This window comes from Odocoileus virginianus, unplaced genomic scaffold (assembly GCF_023699985.2).
Source record: "Odocoileus virginianus isolate 20LAN1187 ecotype Illinois unplaced genomic scaffold, Ovbor_1.2 Unplaced_Scaffold_5, whole genome shotgun sequence".
NCBI classification, from domain to species: domain Eukaryota; kingdom Metazoa; phylum Chordata; class Mammalia; order Artiodactyla; family Cervidae; genus Odocoileus; species Odocoileus virginianus.
Window position 1 is genome coordinate 4,023,182 of NW_027224267.1, and position 17,531 is coordinate 4,040,712.

The following is a 17,531-nucleotide window of genomic DNA, read 5'->3' on the forward strand; positions in this document are numbered from 1 at the left end:
CCTGTGCCTGAGCTGGTCCACAGGCTCATTTTCTGAAATGCAGAGGTGCGCCTGCTCCAGTGGGAGTTGAGGCGCTGCTTCCCCGGTGGTCCCCAGGCCCACCGCTTCTCCAGGCGTGGCTGGCGTGCTCTGCAGCGGCCTTGCTCCCACCTGCCGGCGCCGTCTGTGCTGCCCATCCAGCTGCCGTCCTGCCCCATGTTGACCGCGTCTGCGTAGCCTGTGGGCTCGGGCTGCAGCCGCTCTGTGTGCACAGGCCTGGGGGCTCGGGGTGCCGCTCTGTGCTCCTGCTGGCCTGGACACCCCGGGCCCGGACGCCGTCTGCACTGCCTCCCACACTGTGCTCAGGCCTGGTGTGCCCCAGCGGCCTTCCCGCCTCTCCAGCAGCTCTCCTGGGCTCCCGTACCTCATGGTTGCCCCTGAAGTTTGGTTTCTCACCTGTCTCTTTGTCCAGAATCTAAGCTCCTGGGAGGCAGTCATTATCTCTGTGCCCTGGTTCCCAGTGAGTCCCCAGCCCACAGGAGAGCCAGGGCAAGGACTGGGTGTCCCCCGTCACGGGATGTGTGCTGCTGAGGAGCATGGTGGGCTCACCCCCCGGCCTCTGTCTGAGCCTCCTCTCCCAGCCACGCCATGCGTACCGCCACTGCCCCCCCTTCCCGGCCCTGGCCCTCTTGAGGAAGCTGCGGGTAGCGGGTCTCTGAGTGGGACATACACACCACCAGAATTACCGAAAAATACAGCCATGTCATGGGGCAGATCTTGCAAAATTAACCTGTTGTCTTCTGATTTCCTCCAGTTCACAAAAAAGAAAGCCGTGGCTGGCGAGAACAGCTTCACGGACACCATGCGGCACGTGCTGTCGTCACGGCTGAGTGTGCCCGACTGCCCCAACTGCAACTACCGGAGGAGGTGAGCGCGTGCGGGCCCCTGGGCACGTCTGCTGTGCCCGCTGGCTCTGCGGTGACTCCCTTCTCCCCGCAGGTGTGCGTGCGACGACTGCAGCCTCTCCCACATCCTCACCTGCGGCATCATGGACCCCCCAGTCACGGGCGACATCCACATTCACCAGCTGCCCCTCCCGGTGGACGCGGCTACCGACTGCCTATCCGAGATGCGCCCGCCTGGTGTGTCGTCAGCCAGCTCAGGGTCGGCCTCCAGCTCTCCCATTACTGTTCAGCAGCATCCCAGGCTCATCCTCACAGACAATGGCTCTGCACCCACATTGTAAGTCGTGACTTTGTTACGAGGTTTCAGAAACTTAACTCATCCGATTCCAAGATGTAGACACAGTAATGCCTGCAGAAGTACGGGAAGCGTTAAGGGTGCTTTTCAAGAAAGAGGACCATTCATTTTTTAAAACCGCTTTTAAAACATGGACGCAGTTTCATTAGCCGCCGGATTCGGTGCGGCAGGCGCATGTCAGTCTGCAGGGCCTGTCTCCTGTGCTGGCCTGGCCTGCACCTGTCCGTCTCGTCCTCAGCCGGCATCCACGCTTGCTCCGTGTCCTGCCGAGAGCTTAGATGGTCACTTCAGCAAGCGACTGAGAGGTTCTGTCCGTGTTCCCACATCAACCACAAGACGTTTTGTGCGAGCCAAGGGGTCAGCAGTTCACGGGGTGGGAAGCAGGCCGCGTCCGAGTCCTGGGTGGGCCGTTCCCCTGGTGGGTGTTCATCAAGAGATGAAGCATACCTTCCGTGTGTCGTGGCGCCCGTTGGGGTCGGGAGCCCAGGGGAGGGACGGTCGCCCCGACCTTGCTGCCCGTGTTCCTCGGGTTTCTCGCCTCCCGACCTGGAGTTTGTGCCGTGACTCTGAGGTTCTCCTTCGGCGTCCCTCAGTTCTCAGCGTGGCTTTGGTCTCGGACGCTGAGCTCCGCGGCTGCTCTCCCTGAGCCCTGTGCTCCTCAGAGCCTGTGCAGGGTGGAGGGTCGTCACAGCCAGGCGTGAGCTGGCTCAGGACAGAGTGGCCGAGGCCAAGCGCCAGCCATCAGGGCGGAGCCCAGGCTAGCAGAGTGCCGCCTGCTCCCGGGTCTTAGTGGCTGACGCCAGCCGTGGGTGCCCACACTGTGGGCAGGCCAGAGCCAGGACTGCCTGAGGAGCTGCGGGCATCTGGCCGCCCGCGCATAGAGACTGTGTCTTCCCAGCAGACACGGCCATCCCAGCACCTTCGTGGCTCCTGGCCACGTATGTCCTTTTCCTGGTGCCGCTTCCGAGTGGTGAGACGGAAGCCGGGCGTTTCTGTGGCGGGGCCGCGGGGCTGCCTGAACTCCCGAGTCTGGAGTCGCTGCACCACAGGGAGCGCGTGGGTCTGTTACTTCATTCGGCTCCCCCGGGGTGGTGTGGGTACTGCGCAGGCCAGCGCCTGCGTCCACAGGTGCGGGTGCCCCGGAGCTGGGCACTCCCAGCAGCTGGCCTGCCCATGCTTGCTCTGGCAGCTCCAGGTCGCTGCGCAAGGTGGTCCTTGGACTCAGTTCTCCCAGAAGTGGGATGAAGCTGAGTCTGGCTGTTGTGGACCCTCTGCCCTGAAGCCCGAAGGGCTCCAGTTCTTAGGCTTTCTCCTTCTGGAAGGTTGAGTCTCAAGGTGGGTGTGGAGTCACGGTGGTGTAGGCCCATGGGGCGTCGCTTACTGTCAGGCCTTGAGCCCCGTACGCTGAGCTGGGAACTCCCTGCCAGCTCTTCTCAGGTACCAGAAAGCCTTGTGTGTGAAGTGGTCTTCACAGCCTTGAAGTCGTGTCACTTCTTTTGGTAGACATCCCTTGTCTGTCACTGGGACGTCTTGCTCACACTGGTAACTGTTTCTGAATGGACTTGACTGCGGTTGGCCTTGTGGTGGAAAAGCTGTGTTTTGTCACATAAGTGCATGTGATGTTTTGTTCAGCTGGCTATCTCTGAAATTTTGGTGGTTATAGAAACATGCTGAAGACAAAAGGTTGGTTTCTATACCCTTTTAATTATAATAAAAAATAGCGTCTGCTTGGAAATGGCAGAGAGAACAGTTGTACACTGGGGCGCTTCAAGTTGATCTATTGAAATTTTGTGGTTTCCTTAATGTTTCTGCTTTTGGAGTTCTCTTTTCCGTTCTTCCAGATGGAACAAGCGGTCGTCTTCAGGCATTTTCCTCCTGGTCCAGGTTACTGGGAGCCGCTGAGACGCGTGCATGGTGCTTGGCGTCGCTCTCCTGTGCACGAGAGCGGCTCTCCTGGGTGGGCAGGGTGCGGCCCCCAGTGGGCGCGGCCCTGCGGTGACGTTTCTGCGCGTCTCAGTTGCAGTGATGATGAAGACGTCGCCCCGCTGTCGGCCAAGTTTGCCGACATTTACCCGCTGAGTAACTATGAGGATGCCGAGGTGGTGGCGAGCATGAATGGCGTCCACGGAGAGCTGAATGGCGGCGGGGAGAACCTGGCCCTGAAGGACGAGGTACGCACCCAGCCTCCGCATCGCGACGATGAGTTGCCCCAGATGGTGTCTGGGGTTTGCGCGTCCTGTGTTACTCTGGTTTAAAAATCATAAGCTACAGGTGACTGTCTTTAAAGTCCCCTCAGGTAAGCAGTACCAGCGGCAGTTCCTCGGAAGCTGATGATGAGGAGGCAGACGGCGAGAGTAGTGGGGAGCCCCCGGGAGCCCCGAAGGAGGACACAGCTCTAGGGAATGGGAGCCCCAGGGAAGAGGAAAGTAAAGTGGACAGCCCACCCCCGTCTTACCCAGCGCCGCAGGTATGGCTTTATCTCCTTGAACTTGGCTTTGCCCAGGCTGTCGTTTCTGTGTCTGGTTTCTCTGAACATGAGTGCTACTGAACACAAAATTACGTTACTGGGAAAAACTTCTGGGGGTTAGACTGGCGAGAACCGAGGCCCCTTGCAAATAAGCAAGCATGACTTGTACCCTCGCTTGATTCTTGCTCCTCATTCTGGAATCTGTTCCGGAACCTGTAATGTCATCTTGATTTTGCAGCATAGTGTGGGTCCAGGTAGTTAGGCATCATGGAGGTTTTTTATTTGTGTGGAAGCAAAAGAGGGTCATGTTGTTGGGGTTTTTGTGTTTTTGTGGTTTTTTTTTTTAATAAAATGAAAGAATGGAATGTTAAAATTTCAAAAAAATGTTGGTTTTGTAAGGGAGCTTTCTTTTCTGGTAGCAATCTTCTGTTAACAAAAGGTGAGGATATTTTGCTAGACTGTCATTTTTTTCTTAGAGACCCTGGTTTTATAATAGATGCTCAAGCAGTTCTTAAAGGAAGAACACGTGAAGGCCAAGGCTGATTAAACCATTGTAACAGGTAGTGCGATCTGCAGGAGAGGGGACACTGGAAGGTGTGCCCTGGGATGTCTGCCCCACTCCCTCCCCTTGGCCAGGTCCAGGACCTGCTCCCCCCAGCCCCCGGTCCTCCCAGCCCCTGGCACACCCAGCCCTGCCCACCCCAGCCCCAGCGCACCCCCAACCCCTGCTCACCCCAGCCCCTGCTCCCCCGGTCCCCCCGGCCCCTCGTCCTCCCAGCCCCTGGCACACCCAGCCCCTGCTCACCCCAGCCCCTGCTCACCCCAGCCCCAGCGCACCGCCAGCCCCTGCTCACCTCAGTCCCTGGTCCCCCCCAGCCCCTGGCCCCAAGAACCAGACTTACTTACTGTGTGTCCTTCCAGCGTTGGTGTGTGCAGATACCAGCGTTCTTCTCTATTGACGAGAAAGGCCCACCCTGACACGCACGCCCCACCCTGCCAGCCGCGGGTCCTCGTGCTCGGCGCTGGCCTCCCTGTGTCCCACTGCAGAGACGGGCCCTCGCTGTGTGGTGTTTTGTTTCCCGTCTGCTGATGGGCACTTGTGTTTGCCTCCTTTCACTTTCCCATCGTAAACGCTCCTGTGGGTGGCCTCCCGGGTCTGACGCCTCACCGTAGATGGTTTTGTCCCCGGTGGGCGTGTGGCGGCCCCCTGCGGCCACAGGGCGGTTCTGGGCTCTGGCCGTCTGGCAGATGAGCAGGTGTAGCCTGTGAGGTCTCTGTCTCACTTCATGCTGGACGGGCAGAGCTGAGCTTTCTGTCGCATGTGTTTAAGGGCTCTGTGGGCTGTCTCCTTTTCTATCTAGTGTTTGGGTTTGAGAGTTCTTTAAACAAGTCCTTTATCAAGTATGTGATCCACAAATATTTTCTTTTGGTCTGTGGTGTGTCTATTAGTTTTTTTTTTTACAGTGTTTTTGAAAAGCAAAAGTTACTGATTTTGATGCACTCCAGTTTATCAGCTTTTTCTTTCATGAATCATGCTTTTGATGTCATATCCAAAAAACTTTAACCTAATACAAAACTGTTCTCCTCTCAGAGGTTTGTGGTTTTAGCTCTTGCTTGGGTTTGTGGTCTACTCAGCTCAGGTTAGCTAATGGTCTGAGGCGAGGGCCGTGTTTGACGCCCAGCTGGCACAGTCAGCACCGTTTGTCACAAAGACCATGCTCTCCCCTGCTGAGTCGCAGTGGCCACGTGCTGAAAATCGATTGACTGTGAACGTGCGGATTCGTGTCCGTGCTCCGTGTCTTGCTCCTTTGATCTCTGCATCCATAAACCCATATTCTGCTTGACTGTTGCCTTATGGTAAGTTTGGAGATGAGGCAGTATCTGCCTTACTTTTGTTGGGCCTTTTTCAGAATTGTTTAAGCTGTTCAAAGTCCTTTGCATTTCCATATATGTTTTTTTCCAGGTGTGAAAGTGGTTCAGTTGTGTCTGCTTCTTTGTGACCTCAGGGACTATACAGGCCAGAATACTGGAGTGGGTAGCCGTTCCCTTCTCCAGGGGATCTCCCCAACCCAGGGACGGAACCCAGGTCTCCTGCGTTGCAGGCAGATCCTTTACCAGCTGAGCCACCAGGGAACACTCAGTTGGAATGTTAAGTTTCTTAGAATTAACTTTTATTAGGGTGTAGTTGTTTTGTAATGTTGTGTTAGTTTCGTATACATTTCATTTTACTATTTTTGGGTAGGGTCCGCACCTCATGGCTTATAGGATCTTAGTTCCCTGACCAGGTATTGAACCTGGGCCATGGCAGTGAAAGTGCCGAGTCCTGACCACTGGACCACCAGGGAACTCCCCCCATAGACATTTTAGGGACAACTTGTTACCTTCTACAAAAGACCTGCTTGGATTTTAATAGAGGTTGTATTGAATTCTTGAATATTTGGTAAAATTCATCACCAAAACCCTCTGGGCCTAATCTTTTATTTGTGGGGTGATAAGGATCAATTTTGGGAGAACAGTCTTATGAAAATTGCACATGCTGTTTCTTTCCATTTGTTTAGGTCATCTTTAATTTCTCTCTGCAATTTTTAAAAATTTCTAGTCTGTGTCTCTTAAGTTTATTCTGAAGTTTTTAGATGTTTTTTTATTCTATAGTAAAGGTATTTTCTAATCTTGCTTTTCTTTCTCATTTCTTTAATATTTATTTGGCTACGCTGGGTTTAGTGGCAGCACATGGGATCTTCCATCTTCCTTGTGGCATGCAGAATCTTTAGTTGCGGCGTGAGAACTCTTAGTTGAGCCTGTGGGATATAGTCCCCTGAGGGTTGGGACTCGGGCGCCCCCTGCATTGGGAGCATGGAGTCTTAGCCACTGAACCACCAGGGAAGTCCCTGATTTTGATTTTCAGCTGATTGTTGGTAATATATAGAAATACAGTCAATTCTTATGTATTGATTTTGAATTCTGCAGCTTTGCTAATAAACTTGTTTGTTCTAGAGCGGTTGAGGTTTTATGGGTTTGGTTTTGGGTTTTTTTGGTAGATTACTTTGGGTTTTATACACGCAAAATCGTGTTGTCTGAGTGAACAGTTTTACTTCTTCCTTTACTGTCTGGATTCTTTTAATTTCCTACTCTTGCGTTACTGGGCTAGCTAGGACCTCTAGCACAGCACTGAGTAGAAGTGGTGCAAGCAGACATCTCTGCCTGTTCCTAGTCTTAGGGGGGCAGTGTTGAATCTTTGACCAGTAAAATATGATGGTAGCTGTCGATTTTTCTTAGATGTCCTTTGTCAAGCTGAGGAAATTCTGTCCTACTCCTAGGTTTGTTTGGGTTTGTTTTTTTTTTTGTTTTTTTTTTGAGAATTTTATCGTGAATATTCATTGAGTTTTTAAGATACCTTTTCTCCATCTCTGAGATGTCCCTGTGGTTTCTATTCTTTGTTCTGTTACCAGGTTGTATCTCATCAAACCTATCTTGTGTTTCTGAGGTAAATCCCACCTGGTCATGGCATATAGTCTTTTTTTTAAAAATATATGTTGCTTGATTGGTTTGCTAATGTCTTGTTAGGATTTCTGCATCTACATTAATGAAAGATATTGGTCTGTTTTCTGTCTTTATGATGTCTTTGAAACTCACCGTTAAAAAAGCTTAAGATCATGGCATGCAGTCCCATCACTTCATGGCAAATAGAAGCGGGGAAAGTGCAAGCAGTGACAGCTTTTTATTTTGGGGGGCTCCAAAATCACTGCAGATGGTGACTGCAGCCATGACATTAAAAGACGCAGAGAGTCAGACACGACTCAGCCACTGAGCGGCAGCAGCAGTGATGCCCCCGCCGCAGAGACCGAGCCGGCAGGGCTTGTTCTGCCTGCATTTTCCGAAGGGGCTTGTCTGAGATTGATATTTCTTAAATACTTGATGGACTTCACCAGTGAAATCCCATGGACCTGGTCTTTTTTTGTGGGAAAATTACTAATTCAAATTTTGTTTACTTGATACAGGTCTATTCAGATTTTCTGTTTCTTCTTGGATTGAGTTTAATGATTTGTGTCTTTTTAGGAGTTTATCCATTTCATCTAAGTTGTCTCATTTGGTGTCTCATGGTTGTTTATTATCTCTTTTTAGTTCTGTGGAGTCAGTAGTAATATTAATTCCTAATTTGGGTAATTGTTTACTCCTTATAACTCCCTCAGTCAGTCTGGCTAATATTTTTGTAAATAGACCAATTTTTGTTTTGTTTTGTTTTGTTTTTCTGTGTTTCTCTTTTCTGTTTCATTGATTTCTGATCTCCATTATTTTTTTCTATATTCTTGGGGTTAATTCTTTCTTTTTCTAGCTTCTTAAATTTAAAGCTGAGATTACTGATTTTAGAGCTTCCAAATTTATTAAGACTTGTTTTATGGCCTAACATGTGGTCTAACCTAGATGTGCACTTGAAAATTGTGTTCTGCCCCTGTTAGGTGGAATGTCCTATAAATGAAAGTTCAGTCAAAATGATAGCATTATGCAAGTCTTCTGTATCCTTACTGATTTTCTATCTAATTCTAAAAATTACTGAAAGAGACATATTGAAGCCTTCTGTTATAACTTTTGGATTGTCTATTTCCTTTTTAAAATCTGCCAGTTTTTGATTCATGCATTTTGGGACAGTGTTATTGAATGTATATCCATGTAATTACTGTTCTGCCTCCATAATATATTGGCCCTTCTGTCACTGTGAAATATCTCCCTGGTGATATTTCTTATCTTAGACTATTTTCTCTAATATTAATATAGCCATTCCAGCTGTCTTCAGATTACTGTGTGCATGTTTTATAAATTTTTATCCTTTTAATTTTAGCTTCTTTGTGTCTTCTTCTTCCAGCCTTTTAGCTTGATCTTATGTTTTCATCCTGTCCTCCGTCAGTTTCTGCCTTTTGTTTGGAATGCCTCACTTACACTCAACGTCACTGTTGAGGGTACTCACAGCTGCCGTTTCACTGGCCGTTTTTCTGTCTCATGCTCTTGTACCTCTGTCTCTACTTCCTTTTTTCATAGCAAACAAAATTTTAGTGTACCATTTTTAATTCTGCTATTGATTCTTGAATTATATTATTTTTGTTTTGTTTTTTAGTTAGTTTTTAAAGGGTGTAGGGAGTTGGGAATAGGAAGAGCCCTGGGCAAGAAAGCTAGACTCCTTCTGTTCTTAAGTAGAAGTTTAGCAGATGTGCATGAATAAGCGCTTCTCAGTGTGTTTTCCATTTGGTTGATTCCAGAGCCTCAGAGCGATGGCCTTTGACATTGCGTTCAGTTTTGCGCTTGTTTTGAGGGAGAAGAGTCACCGGCTGCTTCGTCCCGCCTTGGCCGGGAGGCCCGTCTCTGGTGCGCTCTGAGGAGCTCTGTGTAGCCGCCCGTTACGCAGCGTGCGCCCAGCGAGCGCGGCACCAGTGGTCCCGTGGTCCTTGGTCCCAGCCCCCGCTCTCCACCCTGCCATCGCGCAGTCCCCGCGGCCCTGCTCAGACAGGCGCGGGACGCAGACGGCTGAGGCTGCCGCCCCGGCAGGCACCCGGCCGGGGCGAGGTGCGCACGCCTTGTCTCCTCAGGCCTGTTCAGTCCCAGTCCTGGGGGCCCTCGCTCGCCTCGCGAGGAGGGACCCGTCTGCCCGGGGTGTCAGGACGGGCCCCGCTGCCTCTGTATTTGCTGTGTGGCTGATTCTCGTTCAGTCCATGTCATTCTTTGTTTCCCTAGATACTCAGGACTCACTTACTAAATACTGTTATTTTTCCTTTCCCTTTAGGCAGAACAAGCTCCAAACACTTGTGAATGTCATGTTTGTAAACAAGAGGCGTCTGGATTAACGCCGTCAGCAATGACCGCTGGCGCCCTGCCTCCCGGCCACCAGTTTCTGAGCCCTGAGAAGCCCACGCACCCTGCTCTGCACCTGTACCCCCACATCCACGGGCATGTGCCCTTGCACGCCGTCCCGCACCTGCCTCGCCCTCTCATCCACCCCACCTTGTACACAGCGCCCCCCTTCACACACAGTAAGGTGAGTGGGCAGAAAGGGCCGGGGCGCTCACACGTCACTCAGACCTTGAGCAGGGCGTGTTTCAACAGACGGACCCGGAAAGTGGCGGCTTGTGTGCAGCAGCGGCCACGCTCACAGGAGGGTCTGCAGGCGTTTCCTTTTACTGTGATATCTCCACCTCCTGGAGTTGGGAACCTTTACTCTTGTGAAAACAATCGTGAGAGTCATGGTTCATTCCTTCGGAATTGACCAGGATGTGAAGAGGTTTTCACGTGGTACTGGTGTAATGCGTTGAGCTGGGGGCCACAGGGCCTCTGCCCACCCAGAGAGCAGCTCAGTTCTCCAGCCTTTCAGGGCCTGGCGGTGGTGGGTAGAATAGCTTGAAAGCATCACGAGTCCTCTGAAACTGGCTGGGCTCCACAGCGTCTACATGGCTGCCCTCTGAGCATGACGCTGAGGACTGTTATGTAGAAAGGCACAGGCTTGAAGGAGGGACCCTGGGCACCATGCGGTGGAGGCCCCTGTGCCGGCAGGTGAGTGAGGGCCCGGGGGCCGCCGGGCGGGCCTGGCAGGACAGAGGGGTGATGGCCAGGAGGGGCGGCTCACGCGGCCCCTCATCAGTGAGCCTTAGACTTTGCAGTGAGCTGGTTAGGCTTGTTTCATTCTTCGTACCTTAGATAACTTTGCCTTGCTAGCTACTTTGAACTTACTTTAATTGACTCGTATCATAACTTTTAATTTTTTATCAGTTATTCTGGCTAATGTTACTAGGTCTAATCAGTCAAAAATGGAACTCTCCCCAAACTATACTAATAGACAGTGATTCTCTGCTGCAAAGAAAGGGAGCATGAGGTGCGAGAGGGACTTTCTCAGACTGCACATCACCCTCGCTGGGGTTTGCTGTTTGTCTGCTGGGGAGAGCACCAGGTGGAATTGCTGGTTTATTATAGAGTATCCTCAGTTTGTTATGTTCTGTGATAATAAGTGCTTGGTAACCACTCAAATTTATACCTAAATTTTATTAGGTTGACTATTGCTTCCTCGATAGTCCAGTTAGTAGAGAATCTGCCTGCAGTGCAAGAGACCCCAGTTTGATTCCTGGGTCGGGAAGATCCCCTGGTGAAGGGATAGGCTACCCACCCCAGTATTCTTGGGCTTCCCTTGTGGCTCAGCTGCTAAAGAATCTGCCTGCAATGCAGGAGACCTGGGTTCAATCCCTGGGTTGGGAAGATCCCCTGGAGAAGGGAAAGGCTACCCACTCCAGTATTTTGGCCCGGAGAATCCATGGTCTGTAGTCCATGGGATTTTAAAGGGTCGGACATGACTGAGCGGCTTTCACTGTCACTCACTGCTCAGTTCAAACACTTAATGACACTTTTATTAGTTGGGTGATTTTAAGTAGCATATTCATGTATATATTCAAGGCCAGGCTGTTTGTATGGTCCGCCCAATCCTTCAGCCTTTTCCTCAGGTGAGCATATGAGTTTGGGAGCTGTTTGCTCCCTGTTCTTACCTAAATAGAGCTCCATTTCCTAGTCTAGGGAACCACCTGGAGAAGAGGGTGTAGAATGTTCTGTCATTTGTTCGTGCTGGTGTAAACTATTCAAGAATTAGTTCCTAAAAATCTTCAAGTAAACTTGTGAAATTTATTATTCCTAGTCTAGTTAAAACTGATTTTTCCCCTGGATTTTGGCCTTTTCTCAGGATGTTACTGGCAGTGTATAGAAGGATAAAGGGAAGGAAGCATTGTCTGTGTTGCAGTCTGTTACCACTGAACTGTAATCCAGTAGGTAGATGAGAAAGATTCATGGGTCGAAAATGCAGAGGGGCAGCTATTAAGCTGTATTTTAACTACTTACTGTTAGTGTCAAGATCAGTCACTGATACAATTAAAATACACTAGCTGGGTGCCATTTTTATTTGGAAAAATGAGATGCATTTGACAGAATACTTCACTTGTACCTGGTATAAGAACGTTTGTCTACATAGTCCTACGTTGTCACCTAACCAGGCTTTGCAGAGTTGGCGTGTGTCATTCGAGCTAGTTTGGCTTAGGTGAGCGCTGTGGCCGCATCTGTACCTGAATGCACAGTGTCCCCAGCCCTGCAGGAGCTGCTGCAGCGGGGCTCAGCTGTAGTGGAAGGGCATGGTCGTCCTCAGCTCCGTCAGAGCAGGCTTCTCAGCGAGATGACTCCCCCATGCAGGCGGGGGGCGGCCCAAGTGTGGGCAGCCATGCCCGCTGAGGCTCTTCTGACCAGCTTCTGTTCCTGTGTCATCAGGGCTTTTAGGAATTTCTGCTCTGGTTAGCTGTTGCCTTTAAGACTATGTCACTCTAGTTGTAATTTTTTTAATTCATACCTAAAACCCTTGGAATGGTTACTGTTAAAATTTTATTTTCTTGGAATTATAAAGACTTAAAGACTATTTCCATTTTCAGAAGTCTTCATTACTGCTGATATGTTTATAATTTGTATGTTGAGTAATGTTACTTAAAAATTAAAAGTAGTTGCAGAAGGTAAATACAGTGATGCAATACTGAAGAAAAAAATTAAAACTAAGTGACAGGGAATTTAGTTTCCAAATATTTGGGAGTTCTCTAGCTCTCTTCCTGTTAACTGATTTCTGCTTCTATTCCTTTCTGGTCTGAGTGCGTGCGCTGTATTCCTGGCCTTTCAGGTCCGCTCTGTGGCCCAGGCTGTGGCCTGTCTTGGCAGATGCTCTGTGTTCCTCAAGACGGATGGCAGCCTGCTGTTCTGTGTGCAGCGAGCAGCGGCCGGTTGGCGGGGCTGAGTCCAGCTGTGTCCTCACTGGCCCCTGCTGCCCCTGTGCCTTGCTGATGAGGACGGTGGAGGTCCGCAGCTCGCAGCGGATCTGCCTGCTCTCCTGCAGGCCTGGCAGGCTTTGCCTCACGTAGTTTGATGCTCTTTTGTTAGATGCTTGTATGTCTGGGATGCTCATGTGTCCTAGAGGGTTGGCCCTTTAATCACTAGGCAGTGGCCCGCTTTATCGCTAGTATCACTCCGCGCTCTGAGGTCTGGCCTGTCTGCAGGCAGTGGCTCCTCCGCCCTCGCTGAGTGCTATCTGGGGTAACTCCCCATTGCTGCTCACAGCAGGTGTCTTGTCGACAGGCATCCTCGGATCTTGGGGCTTTGGGGGCTGGAGGAAGCTTCTTGTTGTTGAGTATATTCTGATAATCTCTGTATTTCCATTGATGTATTTATTGCATTCGATTTTTTTTATGTGTTTAGATGAATACCCGTGTTTGTAACTACTTTCTATTTGTTGCCAGAGGCTTCTATTTCTGCGTTCTCTACTTTGACGTGAACATTTTCTGATTCGTTTTGTTCCCTCTCAGCGTATCAGTTACACTCTGTCCCCGTTGTAGCAGTTGCGTCAGAAGGTGCTTTCTGACGAAGCTCGGGCCCGCCCCAGCACCACCGTCCACTCTGCGTGTGCCTGAGCTGCTTGCAACAGACTGGCCCACCTCCTCCCTCCTGTGCCGTGTGACGCTGCGGCCATCGTTCTCATTCGTCCAGTGTTAATCCCCTGGTACACTGTTACCATTATTACTGCAAAGGGTTTCTTTTTTTAGATTAATTAACAGAAAAATAAGGGATTTTATTTTACTTGTGTTTATTCCTTTTCCATTGCTCTCTCTTCCTTTATGTAGATCCAAGTTTCTGACCTATATTGTGTTCCTTCTTCCTGAAGAAAATCTTTTAACATTTCTTGCAGGGCAGTTCTGCTGGAGATGCGTTCCCTCAGTGTTTGTTTGTCTGAGGAAGTCTTTATTTCTCCTTCACTTTTGAAGGATAATTTCACTGGATACAGAATTCTAGGTTGGTGGTTTTTCTCTTTTTTTCCTCTGAACACTTAAAACGTGCTTAACCCCACTCTTCCTGCTTGCGCAGTTTAGGTGGGATGTCTTCTGTGACTGTGTCCCTTCCTCTGTAGGACAGGGTTTTCTTCCCCTCAGCCCGCCTGCAGGCTGCTTCCAGGACTCCGTCTTTGGTTTCCTGCAGCTGGAGTGTGCTGAGCCCGGGTGGGGTCTCCTGGGGGTCTTGCTGGTGCCCCCTGAGCCTGCTGGCCTGCTCTGGGGTCAGCTGTGAGTCGGGACTTCCGTGGCCATCGCTCCTCCAGCTCTCCTTCCTGCCTGCTCTGCTCCTCCAGATTCCAGCCCCCGTGTGGGACATCTTTTGAGAAGGCCCCAAGTTCTTGGACATTCTGTTATTTTTTCTTTTGTCATTGTTGGTGCTGTTTTTTGGAGGATCTTGTTTGTTTGCATTCTTATTTCTCTTCGAGTCTCAGTTTGGAAAGCTGCTCTTGCACCTGGAGGCTCACTGATTCCCATCTTGGCTGTGTTCAGTCTGCCGAGTCTTGGTTTTTCTCTCCACTTTTTTTTTTTCTCCGCGTTTTTTATTTCTAGCATTTCTTTTTTATTCTTTATTACAGTCTCTCTGCTCACGTTACCAATTAGTTCTTGTGTGCTGACTGCATTTCCTGTCAGGACGCGGAGCACACAGGAAGTTCCGGGTTGCCTGTCTGCCTCATGGTTCTTCCTGTCCACCGCTCTGCTGTCTTCCAGAGCCTCTGACCAGACCTCCTCATCCTGTTCTTCGTACCCGTGGTCCCTCCCAGCCTGATCCTCTTCTATTCTGGGAACTTCTTTTTGGGTCACTCTTCCAGTTTGATGGTTCTCTAATTGTGTCTAACCTACTCAAGTTTGAGTTTTTAATCCTACTTGTAATTCTTATTTCTAAGCTTTATTTTCAAATGTGTTAGAAACTTTTTATATTCTCTTGTTCCTCAATCACCTTTTCTTTCATTTTTCCTTTCTGTGAGCATTTCACACATAGTTACCCTGTGTTTGGATGAAGCTGTGAGGCTCTAACCTTTTTTTTTATTGTGAGGTCATGTTTGCTCAGCAGACCCTGAATAGGGGTGCTTCCTCGAGAGGGGCTTCTGCTTGCTGGTGTGAAGGTGCTGCTGGCACGCTGACCCCCGGACCCCCCAGCTCCCCTGTCTCTGGACCTCCTCCCGTGGGACCCTGGGGCCCCCCTCATCTCTGTGGCCGTGGTGCGCACGCCCCCAGGGTGGCCATCCCTTCCTGCACCTCCACTGGGCCCTGTGTTTCTTGCCGTGATCTAACCAGCTCCTTGTGAACGGTCTCCCTTGCTTTCTCTGTAGCTCAGCACCTGGTTACAGAGGTGTCCTGTGCCGCTTATCTGGGATGTGGAGTGACATGTCTCCCCTGATGGACAAAACCCGAGGAGAGTGGGGAGGACTCCGCACCTGAGAGAGAAGCGCCCACGGCGCCTGCTCCTCCTCCCCGAGGAGGGGCGCCTGCTCCTCCCTGCCACTGGCCCGGGCCGTGCTCGAGGCGCCCAGCTTTAAGTGCTGTGTCCTTCCCGTCTGGAAACCGTGTCAAGAAGCCGTTGCCCCCTCAGGACGGGGCTGGAGCGCAGGTGGAGCACTGTCTCGGGCTCTCCACAGGGGCACGGGGTGATCTGGGAAGGGTCGGTGAGCTCAGTGCACTGAGGGAGCTGGTGACGTGCCTCGCACATGGCTGTGGGCGTGCACACCCCTCAGCCCCTCACTGGGCTACGTGTGTGCAGCCCCTGCGGACGCAGCTCGCAGAGTTACACATGGGACAAATACAAGTTCACTTGGAGGAAGGAAAAGGCTGTGTGGGGAAGAGGGACATACATTGGTTGCCATTTGCAGGTCATGGCGTGACTTGTGACCTTTGTTCATTTCAGAGCTCAGTCCTTCTGAGCTGAGAAACAGCGAAAGGAAGGCAGTGCCTTGCCTCCTCCGCTCTGGCAGGAGCACTGAGGAGCCTTTGAGGAGAAGCCCAGTGAGGAGCGCCTCTCAGCCCTGCCCTTCGGGTGCTCGGCGGCCCTTCTGTTCGGGCGCTGGGTGTTGGGGGCAGGTGCCGCCCGTGTGGGGCTCCGGGCAGGACAGGCTGGGTTTCACAACTGCTGCATAAATTCAGAAGTGTGCTTGGCTGAAGTCATCAGTTAGTGTGTCTGGACTTCCAGTTAGAGCAGAATTGTGCTTTGCTGTGAATCAGTTTTGTCTCAAAGTAAAGAACATGTCAGAACTTCTATGAATTGAAGCCATGTGGATTTGTATAAAGATTGAAACCAGTGTTGTAATTTAATAGCGTTATCCACCTGGGCTTAAATCATTAGTGTTTTTATGGAAGTATGGCCCCCAAATGGTCTAGGCGACCGGTGCCTCTTTTCCTGAAGGAAGCCCTTAGCTCTGGCAGTTGGCAGGCCCCTTGTGCAGAAGCCTTCACCCAGGTGCAGCTTGTTTGTTGCGGACCCCTGCTCCCCTTGTGTCCACCCCTGGACCTCCTGTTTTGCATGGGTGGTCTTCTGAACCAGACAGACAGCGTCACTACTCACGTCTCCAGTGTAGCAGCGCCATGTGACAGGCCTTACTTCACTCAGCATTTGCTGAACACCAGGTGGTGCCAGGCCCTGTGCTGCCTGCCAGGTAAAGGAAAACAGGACTCCCAGCCCTTGCATTCAGAGGTCTCGTCCTCTAAAGAGAAGACAAAACCCTGATCAAATGTGAAAACTCGGAACACTGTGACGTACTTTGATGAAATTGTAGATGCAGTGTAGACAGATGGCCCTGAGGGGAGACCCCCACCCCGGAGCCTGTGGGTGGGCCTGCAGAGAGGTGACACAGGGCAGAGCGCTGACGGCTGAGCAGAAACCGGAGAGGCGTGGGCGGTGTGGTCCAGGCCGTCAGCCAGACGCTCTCGGAGAGAAGTCAGCAGCGCTCGCTGTCCCCGGGCTCTCGAGGCGCTTGGAGCGCGCAGTGTGTGTCTGTGTCTTGAGCCGGCCGGCCTGACCGCAGGGACTGCCACCTGCCGGCGGGCTCTGCCGCGTCCCGAGGCCTTCAGGGCTGAGACCTCCCATTTGATCGTGACTCCTCGTCCATCCCTGCTCAGCGGAGCAGCTCGCACCTGTCCCTTCTCTGTGGAGACTGACACCTCTTGAGAGTCTCCTGGTCCTTGCCCTTTGCCCCTGAGACTTCCACGGCAGGTCAGCTGGTCAGGCTCCCACTGCGGTTCTGGGTGTCCAGCCTGCCGTTTCCTCCTGCTGTCAAGTCCCGAATCCGCTCCAGCCTCACCCTCCACCTTCGTCTGCCTGAGCCCGTTGCGGGTCGGTGGTGTGCTAAGCTGCTCAGCTGTCCGAGCAGAAGGACCCCACCCCCACCCCTGGCCCTGTGGGAGGGCAGCAGCACCTTGGACTGGGGGCGGGGGGGTGGTTGCTGGCTTGTGTCTAAGAAGACCCCCCCCCTTAGCGCTCAGGAAATGCTTCCTTTGGGCCAGGCGACAATACTCGATGTGTACTGTCTGGTTTAATTCTTACCACGTCCCCTGTAGGTAGGTGTTTCCAAATTACAGATGAGAAAACTAAAGCACAAAAAGACTGAGTACTTTGCCTGCGGTCACACAGCTAGCAGAGGGCAAGCCGGCCCGTGAACCCCTTAGACCGTGCAGCCCAGAGGCTGGGACGGGACGGGACTTGGGTCCCGTTCAGTCCCTGCCGCGGCGTCTCTGGGGGCGGGGCCACAGACCCTCCCTTCTTCCCTACCCTGCCAGCGCTCCACACCCCCGTCCGTACTAACCGCTCCCCATGTCATCCTTGTCCCTGGCTCCTCCCCCAGAGTGCTGCAGACCCACTTCTGCACTCAGCTGACCAGACCATCTCACCCTGCTGCCTAGAACCTTCTGCGCCCCCCAGCCCCCCAGGATAAAAGGCACACAGGCATGTCTCCGTGGACCCCCAGCCTGCTGGG

General features: G+C 51.7%; 1 protein-coding gene and 1 non-coding gene across 6 annotated transcripts in view; one reads left to right on the forward strand and one right to left on the reverse strand.

The window, feature by feature from the left end:
* The window catches only part of FAM193A (family with sequence similarity 193 member A), a 152,499-nt gene that overhangs the window by 109,476 nt on the left and 25,492 nt on the right, over positions 1 to 17,531 (forward strand). For all 5 annotated transcript variants that reach the window (XM_070462449.1, XM_070462447.1, XM_070462448.1 and 2 more), the window contains 5 exons: positions 794 to 906; positions 979 to 1,221; positions 3,257 to 3,410; positions 3,527 to 3,706; positions 9,480 to 9,731. In XM_070462449.1, the coding sequence (XP_070318550.1) occupies positions 794 to 906; positions 979 to 1,221; positions 3,257 to 3,410; positions 3,527 to 3,706; positions 9,480 to 9,731 (942 nt within the window). The remainder of the gene's footprint in view (positions 1 to 793; positions 907 to 978; positions 1,222 to 3,256; positions 3,411 to 3,526; positions 3,707 to 9,479; positions 9,732 to 17,531) is intronic.
* On the reverse strand, positions 5,980 to 6,051 carry TRNAE-UUC (transfer RNA glutamic acid (anticodon UUC)). Its single transcript has one exon. It is a non-coding gene; the product is annotated as a tRNA-Glu (tRNA).